The 21,228-nt window shown below is 33.6% G+C and overlaps 1 protein-coding gene across 2 annotated transcripts in view; it reads left to right on the top strand.

The window, feature by feature from the left end:
• The first annotated feature begins 228 nt into the window (after positions 1–228).
• The window catches only part of YTHDC2 (YTH N6-methyladenosine RNA binding protein C2), a 62,424-nt gene continuing 41,424 nt past the window's right edge, over positions 229–21,228 (top strand). For both annotated transcript variants that reach the window (XM_081131161.1, XM_081131162.1), the window contains exons 1-8: positions 229–608; positions 1,728–1,818; positions 8,320–8,516; positions 9,820–10,019; positions 15,368–15,534; positions 16,296–16,398; positions 17,258–17,414; positions 20,808–20,915. In XM_081131161.1, coding sequence (XP_080987287.1) covers positions 419–608; positions 1,728–1,818; positions 8,320–8,516; positions 9,820–10,019; positions 15,368–15,534; positions 16,296–16,398; positions 17,258–17,414; positions 20,808–20,915 — 1,213 coding nt within the window. In that variant the 5' untranslated portion in view covers positions 229–418. The remainder of the gene's footprint in view (positions 609–1,727; positions 1,819–8,319; positions 8,517–9,819; positions 10,020–15,367; positions 15,535–16,295; positions 16,399–17,257; positions 17,415–20,807; positions 20,916–21,228) is intronic.

Here is a 21,228-nt window from a genome sequence, read left to right as displayed (position 1 = left end):
TGCTCGCAGGGCCCGTCCGTGCTTATTGAACGAATGAAGGCAGGAAGGACTGAACGCAACGAGCGACCGGGCCGGGTGTGAATAAGAGCGCCCGCGAGCGCGGGGCCGCGCAGACGCCCGCCGGAGGCTCAGCCGGGTTCCGAGCGTCTGGGTGAGGGGCAGCGCGGGGAGGCGAGGGGCCGCCGGCACGCTGAGGTCACGCCGGTGACGCCATCACGCTCGCTCTCTAGGCCACGCCCGGGCTTCAGCGGCGCCCGCGCTTCCTCGGCTGTTGTGGTGACTGACTGGGGCTTCCCGGTGACTTCGGCACAGCGCGGGGCGCCAGTGGAGCGGTCGGGTACGGCAGTGGCCCGCTGTCCTTATCGTTGACCGTCAGCCCGCAAGCCTGGCCGCTTCCCGGCGGGGTGACCTCAGGGCCATGTCCAGGCCGAGCAGCGTCTCCCCACGGCCACCGGCTCCTGGCGGCGGCGGCGGCGGGGGCGGCCCGGCGCAGTGTGGCCCTGGGGGCGGTGCCCGGGCCAAGGGGCTGAAGGACGTTCGTATAGACGAGGAGGTGAAGATCGCGGTCAATATCGCTCTGGAGCGCTTCCGATATGGGGACCAGAAAGGTGAGGTTCCTGGTAGGCGCCCCGCCGGCTGCCCCACCTCCCCACTCCCTCACCCCGGGTGCGAAGGGGCAGCCTCGGAGGAGGGGGCTCACCGGGCCGCGGGGGTACCTCCCGTGGATGCGGACGACCGCGGGGCCTCTTGCTGATTGGCGGGGTTGCGGGAGCTCGTGTAGCATCAGGGGAAAAAGTCAGGTTGCTCCCTCGCAGGAGGCGCTTCTTTTCCCCAGGGAGAGGCTGTTTGGCAGCCTTGGGCGGCTAAGCCACAGTGTTTAAGTATTGATAAGCCGCTACATTTTTTTTTTTTTTTTTTAAAGGAAGTTGTGGGTCATTTAAGCTACGCAAGAAGAGCAGAAGGAAATCAGACAAATGCACTGGCAGTATGTAGTGCTTTGTTTAAATCCTAGAAGCATCGCGCTCGACACTTAAACTTGTTTTGGTGTATGAAACGTCTTGCGCACGTCTTAAGGGTAGAGAGCTGCTTGTGTTGGGTCACACAGTGCAGACCCAGCAGCTGACCTCTGGTGATAAGTACAGTATATTGAGGGCTCATTCGGGTTTGCCTGCCTAAATAGGGGACCCCCCCCAACTCTGGAGGCTTACAGTCCCAAACTGGGAATGACCTGAACAGAGTGATTCTGAACTTACTTTAAACAAAGGTACAGCCTCAACCATAAATCACAGCAAATCCGTTTTGATCTGGTGAAATACGAAGTCTGTACAGTTTTGAAGGCAAAGAAGATAGAGTTTGATGTCGAGCATTCATAATGCTGGAGCATAACTCACCACGGAAGGAAATAAACATTTTTTTAATTATTAAGCAAGTAAGGACTAAGTTAAAATAGTAAAATATGTTCATCAGTCATCATACCAACTCACAAATAAGTAGAATCTTTGGTGAACCATTAGAACTCTTTATACACTTAGATTTAATTTTTATTACTGTAACTGTGGTAGACATTCAGTAGTTGTTGAATATCTACTTTTCACATAAAATAGAATAAATTTGATTATATGCTTATATGATTTTTTTCATATTTTATATCTACGTATGCATATTGAAGCACCTTGAAAGAAAATTGCCTGTCCCCAAATGGTACTTTGTGTTTTTCTCCCTTACAGAAATGGAATTTCCTTCTTCTTTGACCAGTACTGAACGAGCCTTTATTCATCGATTGAGTCAATCTCTTGGTTTGGTCTCTAAAAGTAAAGGGTAAGCTGATAGCTTTTCCTATTTAAAGAAAATTATTTACCAAGAAAAGAGAAATGATTCTGACTATATTTAAATAGTCAGTACTATTCTATATTCACATTCTTAATTATGTTGTATGTAGATAAACTGATTCATGTCTGTACCAAACTCAGCACTTTCTTTTCTTCGTGTCCCCCACCCCCCCTTTTTTTTGGTTTTCCATAGGGGCAAAAAAAAAGTAAACTTTAAAATGTAAGAAAAATAGTTTAAAAATTGAAGTTGATTGCTTGAGAAAAATATCTTCTTATTTCATTGAAATGAATTCTCCGTTTTTTATTTTTAAAGAATGGATGGACTAAAGATAATAAGTATAATTATTTACAGAATTTCTTTTAGTGTTACTGTACTGTAATGATAAGCTTTAGAACACGTTTTTTTTTGTTTTTTTTTCTTACCAACTCAATAATCTGATGATTAGAACTGATTAAATAAAATGGAACAGGAGGAAACAATACCTATTTTTTGAAAGTCACGGATCCATAGTGGGGAAAGGTCATTTGAGCTATCTGAATTGAAGGACTCTAAAATTCTGTGGAACTGTTTCGTTTTGAGACTAAGGATGGTGGGATTGACATATAGCCGGGTTTCTCAATATTGGAGCTAGTGACATTTTGGACTGGATACTTTTTTATTTTGGAGGACCTCTTCTTGCATTGTAGGTTGTTTAAGCCTTTACCCCTATACATACCAGTAACACCTCCATTCCCAGTTGTCACAACCAAAGATGCCTCTAGACATTGCCAAAATGTTCCCAAGGGAGCAAAATTGCCCTTGGTTGAGAACCACTGAGGGGAAGTCGGGGGAAGATAAAATTTCAGCTTACTAGTTTTTAGGTTAAGATGAGGAAAACAATACTTTATTAAGTAAATATATTAATAAAGAAATAGTAGGAAGGTTCTAAGGTTTAGTTGATGTAGGTATGTCTTGCACAACAGTGATACATTACTGACAGGGGATTTAGCTTAGCATTTTGAACATCACCAAGGCCAGTGCTGGAACAGTGTCTAGGTTCCTGAGCAACCCCATATTAGAGTTCTCTGGATGGGTAAAATATTGCACTTGGAAATAAAAATAGAGTACAGGGGCATAATCCTTTACCCAAAAATACCTGGATCAAGTATGTTTTGAGATTCATGCTTTTCTGATTTTAGAAAAGTATTAGAGTATAATTTCAGTATGTTATGTAATACCCCTAATAAGGTGTAGGCATCACTTTTAATCACATTAATATTTCTACTGGAAAGTGTATGAATATTCACATTAAGATAGATAAAGACTAGAAATAGCCTCATGTCAATTTAAACAGGCTTTACTGCCAGTAGAAGTTGCTGCAGGCTAATAAAAATCTTTCAGAGCTATTTGAGTTTAAGAGTTGCTAATGAGAGGTTGTGAGCCTGCATTAGAAAACATTTGTTATAAATGCACAGTTCTTCAGCTATACCATTTCTTTGGTTAAATGGGTTCTGAAATCTGAACAATTAACTTAGAAATGACAATTAGAAATTACTTTTAGGAAAGCAGTCCATTTGAATAGACTACCTCTACTTCTGTTCAGTAGCATGATTGTTTAAGGTATGGTCCAGAGTGGAGAAACGTCTGGGGAAGTGGAGAGCAAGAAAGAAGTTATCAGGATAAAAAGGGGGGATAAGGAAACACTGAAGAGACAGAGAGAGAGGAAGAAAGGAAAAGAGAATCTAAGGGAAGCAAGGCAACCCTGCCTACTTGTCCAGTCCCTATTATCAATATCCAGTGCTCCACAATACCTCTTACAAAATTCCCTAGCTTTTTTGCTGCCCTTTTTTATCTTTGAACAAACATAGTACAATGTTTATCTAGTGGTCTTCGTGCTTTTCAAATGCCTTTCCTTCTTTTCACATATATAAAGAACTAAATCACTTTGAATATACTTCTCAAATCTTTTATTTTCATTTATTTGAGAATTTGTGCCTGACTTATATTTCATGGGTTTTTCTGTTCACCCTTGAGTAAAGATTTTTTTTGACCTCCTAGCATTAACTTCATTAATTTAGGAAATTAGTTTTTCTGTTTTTAAAATTCTGTGTCTGGTATTATTGTTCCTTCATACCCATTTAAGAGAGAACCTGGTGTAGAGGAAAGGTCAGGAAACCTTGATTTTACTCCCAGTCTCTCCCTGCCTTATTCTCTAGCTTTGGTCATGTCTCTTAAACTCTAAAGGCCTATTTTTTAAAGGCCCATTTTAAAAAATGTAAAATATGAAGGAGTTAATTTCTTTGTTTTAGTTAAGATTCTGTGATTGTTTATTTTGAGTTTCTTCTAAGGTTTAAAAAAATAGATTCTATGCTTACTGTGTGATAATTTTAATTTTTTTCTGATCCCTTTCTTTTGTTTTTGATCTCCCATTTTTCAAAATGAAGCCATATGTTTTGGATTTTGTTTTTCATCTCCTCCTAAAGAGTTGAATTTACTTTGCAATTGATTATTTTTTATAATTGCTCATCTTTTGGAAAAAATAGTATTAATGGAGTCACACCCGCATTTTGTGTTCTTTAGTATATCCTAAAGCTTTTTATTTGGAATTATAGTCAAGTTTGCCCATACCAAAATATCACCTCCTTAGAGTTTTTTTTTCTTCTCAACTGGGGTCATTGTGTTGGTTTTAAGAGCACACTTTTCTGAACAAAACAAAATCTCTGTTTTAGTCTTCTTAGTCCAAGTTAGAAAAATGAAATTATAAAATGAACTATTAAAAACTTGTGGAAAGATAAATTATAAATTATATAAAAGTAAGTTTTCCAAGTATAGGTTTCTTATCCTATTATTGCTCAAATCACTGCTTAATAAGTATGCAAGTGCTTTACTCATCCTGACTGGAGGCTCTACCCTACAGGAAAGCCCCCCTTCTCAGACTTGGGTTATTGCCTTTTGCCATGGCAGGTCACATGCTGCACTCCTATTTTCCCCTAGCTAAAGGAGGAAAAATGGGTTCAAAGTTTTGAACTCTGTAGTGAATTTTTGGACATCCATTGAAAAAAAGTCTACGGTGCCTAATAATAATATCAGTTAACACTTATTAAGGCCTCTTATGAAACAGGCATATGCTGAGTGCTCTAAGTAGATTATCATTTAATATTCACAATAATATTATTCAATAGGCTCTATGATTAACATCTGGTACCTATATTACAGGTGAGGTAATTCAAGATTGGAGAGGTTAAGTAATTTTCCCAAGATCACACAGCTAGAGCAAGTGGCAGAGCCAGGATTTGAACATAGTTAATGTTTAATTAATTTTTGATGTTCACAATGAGTTCATAGCAGTGTCCTGGGAGCTGTGAGTAGTCACAGAAAGAACAAATTTACTACAGACATAAGTGTCCTGACATGAAAGCAACTGTGTTTAGTGACAAAGTTAACTGGTTGGTTTATTAATTTCTAGGTATTCATAAAAAATGTGCAAATTAATATGATGTAAACTTTAATAAATTTGCAAATTTGTATTACAGTATTGGAGAGAAAATCGTTTAGAGTTAGATATTTTCACCTATCTGCCTAACAGAAGTATAAATTAAGGAGATATGAAATTAAGCATTTACTGGGCATGAAATGCATGTATAGTATTTTTTTTTTTTTAGAGATGTTAGTTCCTTGAGTTTTTTATTTTAAAAGCAGTCATTTTATTTTAAAAGTCAGTACTATAACTGATCTTTTAAATTGTTCACAGATTTAGAAAGTGGGGAATAGTGATGTGTATGGCTGTATTTTAGCATCTTAAATATTCAGTAACACGCTATGTAAATTGATAAACTGATTAATATTAAAGTTGCATCAAATTTGATTAGTTACGTCATCATTTTTCTTTAAAAGGAAGAAGACATTGAAATGCCAATTATTCATCATAGCATGTATTGCTTACTTTTACCCTTTAAAGTTAGAAGTTATGATGTTCTTATCTGTAATTTTCATACATTTATTTTTATATTTAAAAGTTGCATATGGGGCTTGCATTTTATTACTTTTAAAAGTCCATGTGAATTTCAGTTATCTAGCATCATTTCCACATCTTGTAGCTAGTTTCTAGTTAATTTTGTTTAGTCAAGGAGATTTACAGTTTTTGGCAAAGCATGGTGTCAGTTACTTTGAAATGAAAGAATGAGGAGATATCAATGTGTTAATTTACATAGTAGGAAAAATCTCTGATGTATTGAGTGTTTCCATTCTCACACTGAAAAGGTGAATATTTTACCAAAAATTTTTCTAATCTTTTTATTATATATCAGTGTCACTGTGGTGAATGTGGTAGGAACAAGCACTAATACCCACAAGTAGAATCTTTTACTAACATTAAAAAACTATCAAGTTGATGTTTATCTTTCTGTCCCGCCATCCATGTTCAAGCTAATTCAGTAAATTTTAAATGGTAATGTCTAAGTACTCACACCTGCTTAGTATGAGTTATTTTTATACATAAATTTTAAATGTATATATTTGTGTATATATAAATAATTTTATAAAAATTATTTTTATACATAAAAATGCTGAATTATCATTAGGCATTTTTATTATTAGAAAAGTTTCAATCTGACCCATTATTTTAGTTGTGAGTTTATTCAGGAAAGAATATATTTTACTCAACTTTGTAATCCCAGCTTCTAGTATAGTACCTGGCAGACAGTAGGTGCTCAATATATGATGAATGATTGAATGAATGAATAAAGGAATTTAAAAAATTAGTTAAAGGTAAAAGATAGCCAAAAGTTTCCTGAGGTGATTTTTTAAGAAAATGAAAGCATTTGGAGCTGATAGAAGTAGTAGAGATTTTAAAAATAACTAGTATGCAGTGTCAGAAAAGCACAATCATTTACATTTGATTGTATAGCTAGTTGAAAGAGTATTACTAACGGAACACAAGCCTCCTTACTCTTGCTCTAGTGCTCATTTCAGCATACTTCCTACCTTCTGTAGTTAAAATTTTGTGAAGTAAATGGCATAGAGGGGAATGAATGATTGAGTCTGTAGCAGCTGTGCTGAAGTTTCAGAATGGTCCAGGTACAGAGAACATCTCTAGAATCCAATAATTCCAATTTACCATGGAAATAACTAAAATTTCTAGACCAGGTTAAATTTGATTATTTCATCTTTATGCCATCATTTAAGCATCACTAAGCACTTGTTAAGGAGTAGATGACAGCATAGAAAGCTTATAATTCATTAAAGAATTCCAGAAATTAAAAATCTTGATAAATTGAAAGCCTCACTTTGAAGCCTTAGATAGCTAAAACTGTATAGGTTAATCCCCAGTTATATATCATTCTTATAGTGAAGATGTTGAAAAATTTTTAACCTAATGAAAATTAGGAAAATCATACATGTATTTGTCATTGTATTTATGGCTATGTTGCTCATTTCTATAATATGAGAGTGCATTAACAAATGGTAAAACATTTAATCAAATATTTTGGGTAAATTTTTAAAAAATATAACAAATGATATTTTTCCTCACTATAATTATAATAATAGCTTTCATTTATTTAGTGCTTACTCTGTAACAGATACTGCCTTTTACATGCATTATCTTATTTAATCATATGCACAGTCTTTTGAGGCAGGGATGATGATGATGATGATGATGATGATGATGATGATGTTGGGCTCAGAGCTATTAAATAATGTGCTTATAGTCCCACAGCTAGTAAGTGGTAGAGCTGCAATTCAAACCCATGTTGGTGTAGTATTTACTAGTACTACTTTGAACTATATTATAGACATATGTTATTCAATCATTCAAAACACATTTGAAGACTTCCTGTGTGTTTAACATGGTCAGCCCTGGACCACTTGAAGAAACAAATATACCTATACTAAATAAGTTGAGAACAGTTATAAATCATCATTGCCTTATATTTGAAGGCTAGTACCAGAAACTTTGAGAAACACTTTTTTCCCCAATATGCATTTGAAAATTCTTACCAGTAATGCTGACTTATGCTTTTTTGGTCCAACCCTAAACTTCGCTCTCTTAACAGATTTTCATGGGAGTGTGACATTACCAGCATACTGTGGAGACATTCAGTGGGATATGTTAGTCTGGACAGTGAACCGTAACTTTTTAATTTTCACTTTTAGATTCTGTTATTCAGATTGTGTGTGTTTTTCCCTCTGTATGCTTCCAAGCATGAATTAACTGTTGATGTTTCATACACCATGAAGTCTGCTAAGACAAATTTTAACACTTGTGGGTAAGTAAGCCATTTTTATAGATTTAAAATTGGATTTGCAGCATTTTGAAATTTTGATTGAAAGTGGTCTTGTGGCCACTATAGCACCACAACCCTCTTTGAGTTTTTCTGGATTTTCGGCATCTCCCAAATAATTTTGATTTTTTTCAGTGTTTTGCTTGAGATGTGTTTTCTAAGTAGGCATATATCATATGTGAACAAATTGACTATATATAGTAAATAAATGATTTTTATTAATATTCAGAAAGGGAGCAAATAGATACCTAACTGTGAAGAAGAAAGATGGATCAGAAACAGCTCATGCAATGATGACCTGTAACTTGACTCATAATACAAAACATGCTGTTAGGAGCCTAATTCAAAGATTTCCTGTCACCAATAAAGAACGTACTGAACTTCTGCCTAAAACAGAAAGAGGAAATGTGTTTGCAGTTGAAGCTGGTATGTATTTTCTGGGGAGCTTCTGTGTTTATTTGATGACTGTTCTTTTCCATTTTAAATACTAAGATGAAATAAGATTTCCCAATTTTAATAGCCTATTGAAATGATTAAGACTTTTAAAAATTTTGGAATGAAATGCAGTGTTAAGGCATGTCATGAAGTTAGTCAAGTTTTCTTTTTAAGTGTCGTAGTGATGGCTATCATTTATTGAGCACGTATTGTGTGCTAGGCAGTATACTAAACTCTTTATATAGGGCCTCATAGCAACTCTTGCAAGGTAAGAATTTCCCCTATCTCAAAGGTGAATAAACTGAGGTTCAGAGAAGTTAAATAATTTGTTCAAGGCTACACTCAACCAGCCAGTAAACTGCAGAGCTGGAATTTGACTACAAGGTCTAGACTTTCCTATATTATACTACTGTTACATGCTAATGAATGAGATTTGTAATTGGGTTTTAGCTTCTGGTAAGAGACAGGACAGAGTCTTCAGTACATTATATTGCTGAAAGGTAGATAATATATTTAGGTTGTTAAATTAAGTTGTAATTTCACTATTTAAAAAAATAACTTCCATAGTGAGAATATTATTTTTTACTGAAAGTGACAGAATGTGCGTAATTTTCAGTCTATTGGAGTAGGTTTGCAGAACGCAGAAAACACATGGTACTAGATATCAAGGAATTTAAATTTTAAACACATACAAAATATTTTGAATTATGTGAAGAATATAAATACATCATGACTCTTTTTTATTACTATCTGTTTAGGGTAAGTATAGATGTTGGCTAAAATGCTCAATTAGGAAATTTGATAAGCATTAGGACCTTATATTTACACCTATTTTTCTATTTGATCACATAATCTTACATGTTTAACTTAAACATATAGGGTATTTTTTTCATGATATGTTTTCACATTGTACGGAACAGACTTTATAAATATAATGCACAATGTTTCCTACTATAAAATTTCAACTTTCTTTGTCATTGATAGAAATAAGCCTGAAAATCATTTTAAGATATCAAATTGTGTTTTATTTTCAATGGGTATTGAATGATTGATTTTTGTTCATTTGTAAACATTATGTACCGGAATTACTTTTGAGAAATTTTCTTTCTAAGTAATACTGAAATTTGTAACATATTCTCTTAAGAATATTAAGTATAGGAGTACAACAGTTGAGGCATTGTTTACTAAGTTTATGTAGACTGAGTACAGAAGAAATACTTGAACAAAATCACTTACTTTGTTTTTAACACATTTTTTAATGTTGATAATAAATTTTTTTTATTCATTTTCAAAGAAAACCGGGAAATGAGCAAGACAAGTGGGCGACTTAACAATGGCATACCTCAGATTCCAGTGAAAAGAGGAGAATCCGAATTTGATTCTTTCAGGCAGTCTCTGCCAGTGTTTGAGAAACAAGAAGAAATTGTTAAAATAATTAAGGAAAATAAAGTAGTTTTGATTGTAGGAGAAACTGGGTCTGGAAAGACTACACAGGTTTGTTTCTTTGTTGTTTATAGATGAAAAAATAATTTATTCCATGTGACAGTTTTATACAATAAACTCATGACTTTTCAGATCTTGTCTTAATGGACTTTGGATTTAATGGACAAAATTTCTGGTCCATATATTGTACATGAAAATTAACACCCTGTTAATTTTAAAATGCTTTTACCCCATCTGGTGTTGCTCAGTGGTTGAGCATTGCCGCATGAACCAAGGGGTCAGGGTTTGATTTCTGGTGGTGGCACGTGCCCAGGTTTTGGGCTCGATCCCCAGTAGGGGGCGTGCAGGAGGCAGCTGATTATCTCTCTATCCCTCTCCCTTCCTCCCTCTCTAGGAAAAAAAAAAATCAATTAAAAACAAAAAAATCCTTAAAAATCTTTTTTTAATTTTTTATCCTCATCGGAGGATATTTTTTCCATTGCTTTTCAGAGAGAGTGGAAAAGAGAATGAGAGAGAGAGAGATGCATCGATGTGAGAGAGACACATTGACTGGTTGCCTCCTGACCAGGGCCAGGGATGGAGATTGCTACCGAGGTATGTGCACTTGGCTGGAATTGAACCTGGGACCCTTCAGTCTGCCGACTGACACTCTAACCACTGAGCCAAACTGGCTAGGGCTTAAAAATCTTTTAAAAAATAAAATAAAATGCTTTCAACCAATATTCGCTTATAATTAAAGTAGCAGGTTATCTTTTTGTTATTTAATTCACTTAGTTTTAACAAATTTTAGTGAATAGACCATATGTTGGAAAAAACACTATTAATTTTGCCAACATAAATAAATATTGCATATCTACGGCTGTAGTCCACATATTTAAATCCAAGAGTCACTGCTCGTAAACATTGTTCTGTGAATGATTAGCATGTGATCACACCACGTCACAGGTGGTAATTGGTTCTATTGTCGTGTGGCATGACTTTTTGCAGCAGTTTTAATGCATGCTGGTCTATGTTTCGACGTGTGCTAAGCCATGCCCCAGCCTTGTGCATTTGTTTACTTGCAGTGACTGGTGAATGCACTCATTTACTGGACCTATTCAGTATAAATTTAAAATTACCGTAATACATATAGAAAACTTTTCTGTGAAGTTAAACTTTTCATACATACTTAATTTTAATTACACAAACGGGTACATAAGTGAAAACAGGTAAGTTAACTAAAATTTGTAAGTTAACTAAAATTTGTCAATATTTTAACATCCACCTATGAAAAACCTACTTTATTATGTAACGAACTTTTCAGCTTTAACAGATATCCCCTTGCCCAATTGGTCAGTTATATCAATTTTACTGAATTAAAATTTATACTACATGTATTTAAACAAAAAAAATAAACTTCTGGTTACTGTAATGGTTATTTCAGAAATAAATTATTACTGGGAGTACATTTAAGATTTTATAGAAAGGAAATATTTAAAAATATTTGTTTTTAAACTAGTACATTGTGTCTTCATTTAAACAGAGGATGTGAGACTTTGGCTTTCAGTTAAAATTCCAGTTTCCTCATTTATTGGATATAAAGTTTTAGGCTGGTCTTGTAACCTCTGTGAGCTAGTTTTCATTTGTAAAATGGAATTAATAGTTGCTAGTATTCAAGGTGGAATTTAGAGATGTGTATAAAGTGCCTGGTATAGTGTTTTATAAATAGCAGCTAAATTAATTTTTATGGACAAATTTACTTTTGACAGTTGCTTAAGATTTCTTATGGTTTCGTTGGTTTAAAAAACAGGCAATAGGGAATGCAAGGTGGTAAGAGAGGGTGACTATAAACTTTACAAATTATTTACTTGTAAGACTTAACCATTTTCACAGAAGTGTAACTCTTTATCCCTAAAACTTGACCCTGTAAAACTGAATATAAACATGATGAAATTCTTATCTGAAGACAATATATAAGATTTTTCTTCAGCATGAATCCTTTTATGATCAAGTGAAATTCCATGGAGTCCCATCTGTCCAGATGTCATAGATTGTTTTAGTATTACAGTAAGTTTTCCCAGTGTTAATTGTAGCAGTTTTAATGTTATTGAATAGAGATTATGAAACTTTGTTAAATATAATAAATATATTATTATTTAAAAATTTTAAATATATTTTCTAATATTTTTACATTGGAATTATGTGTGCCTATTTTCACAACTGTTTTTATCATTTTACTAGCTATGAAAGGATACTTGAGAATTTAATTAGGAATTAAATAATATGCTCTTTGTTAATCTAACATTTAAACCTGAGAACTAATTATGTCTTGTTTGAGGAGTTAAAGTAAAATTACTAATGTTTCTGGTCTTTGAAATATAAATATAACAGAATTTAAAATTAATATATTAGCGAATTTCATCTTGCTTTAGTAGCATTAGGAAGTTAAATGTCTTTTGAATTTTCATGTTCATTATTCATGTTTACTATGTAAAATTCAAACATAACAGAAAATATTACATAGGAAGTGAAAGATTTCTAATTCTCTTGCCACACTCCCTCCCTGCGTTATTGTCAGAAACTTGGAGTATATATTTCTGGTGTGTATGTGTTTTGTTTTTATTCTCTAAACTGGTATATGTTGTTTTTTAAAACAAACATGGAATAGTATCATATATATATTTTGCATCTTGCTTTTTTCACTTAATAGATATTGGATGTGTTGTTTTTTTATGTCAGTGCTTAGAGATGTATCTCATTTTTAAAACAACTTTATAGTATTCCTGAACATTTTTGTAATAAAATGATAAAAATGACAGTTTACTACGTGCTCGACTTTTGCAAGAGTTCTATCATTGTAGGTTATTTATGATCTCTTTTTTCAGATAAGGAATGAAAACTAAAACTTGCAGATGTTAATCAGTCCAAATTCACATAGGTAGGAAGTGGCAGAGCAGGAATCTTTTTCTTCTATTGTACTTACTTTCTTATATTCTAATATTTCTGTGTTGATGTGTGGAAGTGTTTTATTACAATAAATTCCTACAAGTGGAAATGCTGGATCAAGAATGGGACACTTAATACTTTAGTAGCTGGATTAACTAGATATTGTCTATTAACTTGAAAAAGTTATTGTATTAAAATAGTATTAAAAGTATTGAAACTTTCTATTTCTCTAAAGCTTGGACTACAATGAGTATAATATATTTTTTTTACTTTTATCAATCCAATAAGCAAAAAATGTTTTAGTTTACATTTCTTGGATTCTTAGAGAGTTGAATATTTTTATTTGCTTCTGACCTATTTATATTCTGTGACTTGCTTGTTTATATCTCTTTTTTTTTTTTTTTTTTGGCTTAATCATTTTGGATTTACTTTTAATAGCACTTTATATATTTTAGATATATGCCTATTTTTAGATATTTTGAGCATAATTTTCCCCAACTTTTTGTTTGCTTTTTAGCTTTGCTTATGGTATCTTGTTTAGTAGTTTTACATTTTTATTTAGTCAAATTTATCAATATTTTTTAGGTTTTTTGCCATCCTAAGAAAGGCACTTCCAAGATTAAGCATGGGGAATACAGCCAAATAATACTGCAGTAACTTTGTGGTGATAGATGGTTACTAGATTTCTTGTGATGATCACTTTGTAGGGTATATAAATGTCAAATCACTATGTTGTATACCTGAAACTAATATATTGTATGTCAACTATACTTCAATTAAAAAGGTTTTTACATCCTAGAATGAAAAAACCCCACTTTACTATAATTATTTTATCTTCATATTTTTATATTTATAGTTTTAAAAATCCATCTGGAATTTATTTTATATCAGGCAGAATTCTTAATTTTTCCCTCATGTTAATATCTAGTTGTTCCAATATAATTTTATTTAATTATCCTTTTTTCCCTTATTTAAGATACCATTTTTGATCAAGTACTAAGTTTCTTTAGTACCTAGGCCTATTTCTGGAATTTTTGTTATGTATCTTTAATTCTATTTTTGCACCAGGATCCCACCTTTTGCTTTTTGTAGCTTTATAGCATATAGCACAATATTCCTCTTCATTATATTTCTTTTAAAAATATTTTTTAGCTTGTGTACATTTATGCTTCTGGGTAAAATATTCAAGTTTAAAAAAATCCCAGAGGCTAAGCCATACATGAAAAGATGCTCTCACTCATAGTTAAATGAAATCAGAAAAATGTTATTTTTCAATTATCAGATTGGCAGAAATTTAAAAATGGATTACATCCAGTATTTGCATAAGTGTTGGGAAAACAGTATCTTCTGCCTTGTTAATAGGAGTATAAATTGTTTTGGAGGAAAATTTGATAGTTTTTCTATTCAAATTTAATTTATATTCTCTAACTATACTTTACAAAAGTGTGTGAAGATAGATATTCACTGCAGCACTCATAATAGTAAGCAGTATTAACGATAAACCTAAAAAAATTGGAAATTACTTAAGTGTAGTTATATTTGTTAAATTATAGCACATCCATAGGATGGAATATATAGTTACTAAAATGGATTAGGTAATCTGATATGTTAAGTGAAATCTACATATTATAGACATGTCTAGTAATCACTTTGTGTGAATAAAAACCACTTTATATACATAAGTATTCTAAATAGTGCAAACATCCTTTCCCTGAAAGAGTTCATAAGAAAACTTAATAATAGTTACTTTTTTGGAGAGGACTGTTGGTAGTGATAGGGGTTGGAAGACTTTTAGTTTTAAATATTTTTGATCTCTTTGAATTTAATTGTAGAAAAGTATCTCTAGAAAAGTGTCTGTAATCCTGGTGTTAGGCTATTTTTTGTCTGTTTTTTTATGCTTTTCACTATTAAAAATCCCAATGGAATTTTGATTGTCATTTCATTGACATTATAGAATAATTTGGAGAGATTAACATTTTTGTAATATTGATTATTACCATTCAGGAATATGTTATGCTTTTTTTTACCGTGTTATAGTCTTTGTATAAGCTTTAACTGTTTCGTTTTTTATATATTTGATTATTTTTATCATGTAGATTCATGAATATTTATTTTATATGTGGTTTATAATTAATTAGTTTAAAATTTTTTTACTCGGCTGTCCCAGATTTGACCATTAAGTACTCCTTCCAGTTGGTTTCTGTGTCCTTTTGGCATGACTCCACGTCACTTTTTTACCACTTCCTTACTTCCTGGCACCACAAGATGTTTCAAGTTGATCTTGAACAAGATCTTTTAAAATCACATTTTCTAGCCAATTTTTAGCAATTACATGAAAATTGTTCATTTTATGACTTTTATATTTGGACATATTACAGAAATTTTTTAGTTTTAATAGTTTTTTAGTTGATTGATTTGGATTTTCTGGATATATAGTCATGTCATTTTATAGTACTTTAAAACTTGTGTTTCAGATTCCTCAGTTTCTATTAGATGATTGTTTTAAAAATGGTATCCCCTGCCGTATATTTTGTACTCAACCAAGACGATTAGCAGCTATTGCTGTGGCTGAAAGAGTTGCTGCAGAGAGAAGAGAAAGGATTGGTCAAACAATTGGATATCAGATACGATTAGAAAGCAGGTAAAGACAATTCTCTAGTAGCCTATCTTTTATCATTCTTAGAAAAGATAAATGTCAATGTGTCACTAAATATAGAGAATGTGTTAGTTGAAAAGTTAGATGTTTATATGCTCCAAGTAATAATAATTCTGTGACAGGACATTGTGGTCATCTCTAAACTTAGTTAGATTTTTAATAAATAAATGGTTGAGAAGGAGTTTGGGCCATAGATATAAATCCTATTTCATAGTTTTATGATGAAGTACAACTTATTTCACCTCTTTGAGCCTCAGTTTTCTTATCTCTAAAATGGGGCTAATAAAAGAACCTAGAGCACAGGTTTGATGTGAAGTTTATAGTAAGCACTTAATAAATGTTAGTGACTGAATTATTATTAGTCATAGTATTAGTAGTACTTTCTTTATCAATAGTATTATTTCTTTGCTCTAATAGTTTGGATATGGTGGTTTAAAAAGCTGATTGCTTTTATGATATACTTTTGTCCCCAAGCAAAAAGTATTTAAGGTCTTTAAACAAAATCTTTATGGTTCTTAACAAAATAACCATTTCATTAATAAAAGTCTGTTAGTAATAAAAATTTGGTGAGAGTATCAGGCATAAAATAAATATTTCACATAACTTTGCTAATAAAGCATACATACACTATTAGTAACTTTAAATAACGTTTGTTAAAGCACATATGAGACTAGCATTTAATGTGATCATGTCTTAATTACATATAATGTTTGTAATTGTGCATGTTATTTTGATTTTTTAAAAAGGGTTTCTCCAAAGACACTTCTGACATTTTGCACTAATGGGGTATTGCTTCGTACATTGATGGCAGGAGATAGTACGTTGTCAGCTGTGACACATGTTATTGTGGTAAGAATATTGCTGAATTTGCCATAAATTTCCTTAAAATTTAAATACATAACTACATTTTTAGAATAGGTTTTCAGTGAGAACCAATTTGTTTTTGTTTGAAGCTATTATAATCAAGTTACTTTTTATTTTATATAATTAGAAATAAATATTTTGTTTTAAATAAAGATGTTCTTATCAGGTTTTATGAGAGAAAATAAAATAACTAGGTAGTTTTTTAAAAAGTGCTTTTTATGTATAAAAATGATATATGCATGTACTTAGAGTTCTCTAGAATGGTGAAAATTTTCTTTTATCTGTATGCTTAGTCTTCTGATTCCTCCTTTAATATGTATTTACCAGCCTTAGGGCATACTTTATAGTCATTTAACTTCGTGGTTAAGCTACTGAATTAACTAGCTGCTGATGAAGAAAGTAGATAAATTGCTACCTTATTAAACAATCGCAAGCTTTTACCCAGTTTGTGTCAAAAAATTATATTAAATTTTACAAATTTGTAATAAGCATCTTTTGGAAACTTATTTGTTCTGTGTATTCAAACCAAAGGATGTACCTGAGCCCCAGTGCTAACAGAAACATATTTAAATAGATTTTGTATATTATATTAAAAGTACAGTAAATTATACTGTACTAATTCCGAATTTAGTTTGTGAGGTTTTATATTCTGCGAAAAACAGCAACTCATAGTAGGTTGTTAATGTCTATTTCTGAATTGTCCATAATACAAAATTTTCATTAATACTCATTGGCCTTGTCCACAATCAATTTGGATTAGCGTAAAACCCAGCAGTTCCATAATTTTAATGACATCATCCATAATATTTTAACTGTTCCATGGTTTCATTTTTGTTTTCTGCAGGATGAAGTACATGAAAGGGATCGATTTAGTGATTTTTTACTTACAAAGTTAAGAGATTTGTTGCAAAAGCACCCAACTTTGAAACTAATTCTTTCTAGTGCTGCCTTGGATGTAAATCTCTTTATAAGATATTTTGGAAGTTGTCCAGTGATATATAGTAAGTTAAATTATAAGATTTCTTTTAGCATTTTTACAAAAGAATACCTTTTGGCAAGATTAGATTTTTTGTAGTTAGAATTGGGGACTGCTCTGAGGTGAAGAGCACCCATTTCCGTTTCCTCGGAGGTTTGCTGAATCAGTCATTGCTCTGTTTATCCTCTTCCAGCTACGACTCTTTGCTATTGTGCTGTGAGGCCAAGTCTCTAGTCTTAAAGGGAAACATTTTTATTTGGCCCTGTATTCCCCTTTATTGCTGGACTCCTTGAAAGAGTAGGCTACATTTCCTTGTTTACTTCTCATGTACTTCTGAACATGCTGCCACTTAACTTTTGCCCTTGTCCTTTAATTAAATTGTTTTGCCACCAATCTTTAAAAAATTATTAAATTTATCTTCAAAAATGGAAAAAGTTGTATGTGTTCACCTCAATGATATAATACAAACATACAGAGGAAAAAAATTCACAATTGCTCCTGTTCTCTTGTTATTTCATGTCCTACTTTCCTGAGGTTAGTTGATGTTAAAGCTTGTTATATCCTTTCTCACCTTCTCCATGCTCATATAAGATATGCAAATATATACATATATATCAGGTTTACAGAAATTGGTTTTACAAAAATTTGCACATACATTATTTTGCAGTTTGCTTTATATAATAGTACATCATGAACAGTCTCCCAGTTCAGTGGTTCCAGATGTAGTTCATTATTTTAAGCAGCTGTTTTAATATTTTATAATATGAATGTACAATGATTTATTTAACTGTTTCTTTATTTTTGGACATTCAGATTGGTTCTAGATCCTCTCTTTCCCCATAAACAGTGTTATACCATAAACAGTGTTATAATGAACATTCTTGTATGTATATCCTTATATACTGGTGCTCTTATTTGTAAGGATAGGTTCCTGAAAATGAAGTTGTTGAGTAAAAGAATTTTTAATTTTAACAGGTTTTTCAATTTTATTTTCTCAAAATTCTGAAATGATTCACATTTCTGTAGTGTATAGTGTAGTGTATAGTGTTCCCTTGTGTATTCTTACCCATATTGTTTTGACAACTAATTTAATTGCCAAGCCTACTGTTTGTATTTTACACAAAAATCTTTTTTAAAAAAATATGATTTTTTAAAGTTGATTTTAGAGCGAGAAGAAGAGAGAGGGAGAGAGAGAAACATTGGAAAGAGAGAAACATTGATTGGCTGCCTCTTGCGTGCCCCCTACTGGGCATCAAGATGGAAACCTGGGTGTGTTCCCTGACCGTGAATTGAACCGGTGATCTCTTTGTGCATGGGATGATGCTCAATCCACTGAGCCACACTGGCCAGGCTTACACAAAATCTTAATTAAATTTTCTGTAGTATTTTTCATGGTTCGCCCCCTTTTTGTGTGTGTGTGAAATGTTCCAATCCTATAATTTAACAAAACTGCCTTTGGAGACTCAGTTGCATTACAGCTTACATTTTCTTTTGTGGGCTCCTTTGTGGGTTTATTCTTTTGCATGATACTTAAATATTGGTATTTTCTAGGGTTATTCCCTTGACCCATTTTCTTTTCCATATTCATTTCCCCTTCCCTTCTTCCTTTCTTTTCTTTGTTTCTCTTCTTCTTTTCTGCTCTATGCTGCATTCTATGAGGTACTGGAGATGCACAGTTTCCCTGGAAGTTCTCATTCATGCCCTGCCTTGGCTTCTACTTTATTTTTTAGACTGATGACTCCTGAATCTTTATTTCCAATTCAGACTGTTCTCCCCTATTCAAACTTCTCCAGGGCATTGAACTTAGATATCTTATAAGCAGCTCATTTCTAATATGACCCAAACTGAATACTTAAGGTTTCTACAAACCCTTTTCTTATGTTACCTGTTTTGATTAATCATCTACCTACTCACCTAAGTCACAAATCTGTAGATCTTTCTTCTTGTAATATTTTGGGTGACAGAGCACATGAAATTTATGTATCTGCTAATTGAAAGCTAATTTCACCATCTTGAAATTGACATGTCTAAAACCAAACCCAAACTTGCACCAACTAACCTGTTCCTTTTTCAGTTTTCCTTGTTACATCAGAGAATAACCTCATCTATCCAGTTTTGTAAGCCAGAAATCCAAGAACTGTGATTGACACTTCCTTATCATTCCCCCATATCCAATCTAATGTTGAGTTCTGTGGGTTTTACTTCCTGACAGTGGTTGAGAATAATCAACGGTTTACGAACATAGGTAAAATGGCTGAGTAAACATTAGACTGTAAATCTAAAGACAGAGTCTCTAGAACCTGCCTTTCCCCCCCATTTTTGCTATCACCAGTCTCATTCAAATTGTCCTCTTTTACCTGCACTATTGGAATAGCTCCTACCTGTTCTGTTCTATCCACTCTGCTCCCTTTTAAATCCATTCTCCACAGTGCAGAGAGGTCTTTTCTGAACTGGAATTCCGATGGTGTTTAACACTCTCCTGAGCTTAAAACTTTGAATGACCTTTACCTCAGGATAAATACCTAAATCTTAGTAAGACTTATCTATTCCTCCTGCTTCATTTTGAACTATAATCCCCTCTCTACTCTCCCTCTCTTACTATGTTCCAGCTAGCTTGAAACTAGTTTGGTCTTTTCATACAATTTCCCACAATGGGGTCTTTGCCTGGGCTGTGTTTTTCCACATAGCTTAGTTATTTTGTTTACCCCCTTTTCTTGGTCCTCATTTTCTCTTGAGGGTGCTTTTCTTGACTCAGTAACACCTCTCCCCCCATTAGATACTGTCATAGTATCTTGTACTTCTCTTTGATAGGACTTTTCACAAACTTTATTTTAAAATTTATATTTTGGATTATTGTATTAATGTCTGTCTCCTCTGCTAGCTTACATGTTTCCAGAGGTCAGGAGGTAGCTCTGTTTCTGCTTATCATTTATATTCCTGGTGCCTAGTATGATGCCAAGCACATGATAAGTAGAGATTAAACACTGGGAAAACCAAGCATATGAACAGTCTTCTAAAACAAAGATCCAGCCTGGCCTGGCGTGGCTCAGCAGTTGAGCGTCAACCTAGGATCCAGGCGATTGGGGTTTGATTCCTGGTCAGGGCACATACCTGGGTTTTGGGCTCTATCCCCAGTCGGGGGCGTGCAGGAGGCAGCTGATCAATGACTCTCTCATCATTGATGTTTCTCTCTCTCCCTCTCTCCCTCTCCTTTCCTCTCTCTGAAATCAATAAAGATATATTTAAAAAATAAAAATAAAGATCCAAGCTATATTTAAAGGACAATATCATGAGGATCGTTTGACCTGTGGAATTGCTTTTGGATTTTACACTCATGTTCATTATCTTGGGATTCTCATGGTTTTATGTGAATTATCTCTGAGATGCAATAACTATTTTTAAAAATTATTGTATTTAGTACAAGGAAGACCATTTGAAGTAAAAGAAATGTTTCTGGAAGATATTTTAAGAACTACTGGATATACAAACAAGGAAATGTTAAAATACAAAAAGGAAAAACAGCGAGGTAAGCTTCTTATCAAATACATATAAGAAGGAAATTACTATTCCTACTGACTTTTTAGAATACTCCAGTATTATACTATGGAGGTACAAGGACACTTGAAAGTATTTCTCTCACGTATAATTGTGTAATATCATACTAGAATACTGTCCCAAATGTATCTTTTACATTCTGGCTTATGTCCAGAAGTTACAGTCTATAGTGAGGAATTCAAAGTGGATGCCAGTATGGTGAATACCAGAGAGAAAGGGGGGTGGGGGGAGGTAGAAGAGGGTAAATGGGGAAAAATGGTAATGGAAAGAGACTTGACTTGCAA

This window comes from Miniopterus schreibersii, assembly GCF_964146895.1.
Source record: "Miniopterus schreibersii genome assembly, chromosome: 3".
Classification (NCBI taxonomy): domain Eukaryota; kingdom Metazoa; phylum Chordata; class Mammalia; order Chiroptera; family Miniopteridae; genus Miniopterus; species Miniopterus schreibersii.
Note: the sequence above shows the minus strand (reverse complement) of the source record. Positions and strands in the feature narration are given on the sequence as shown.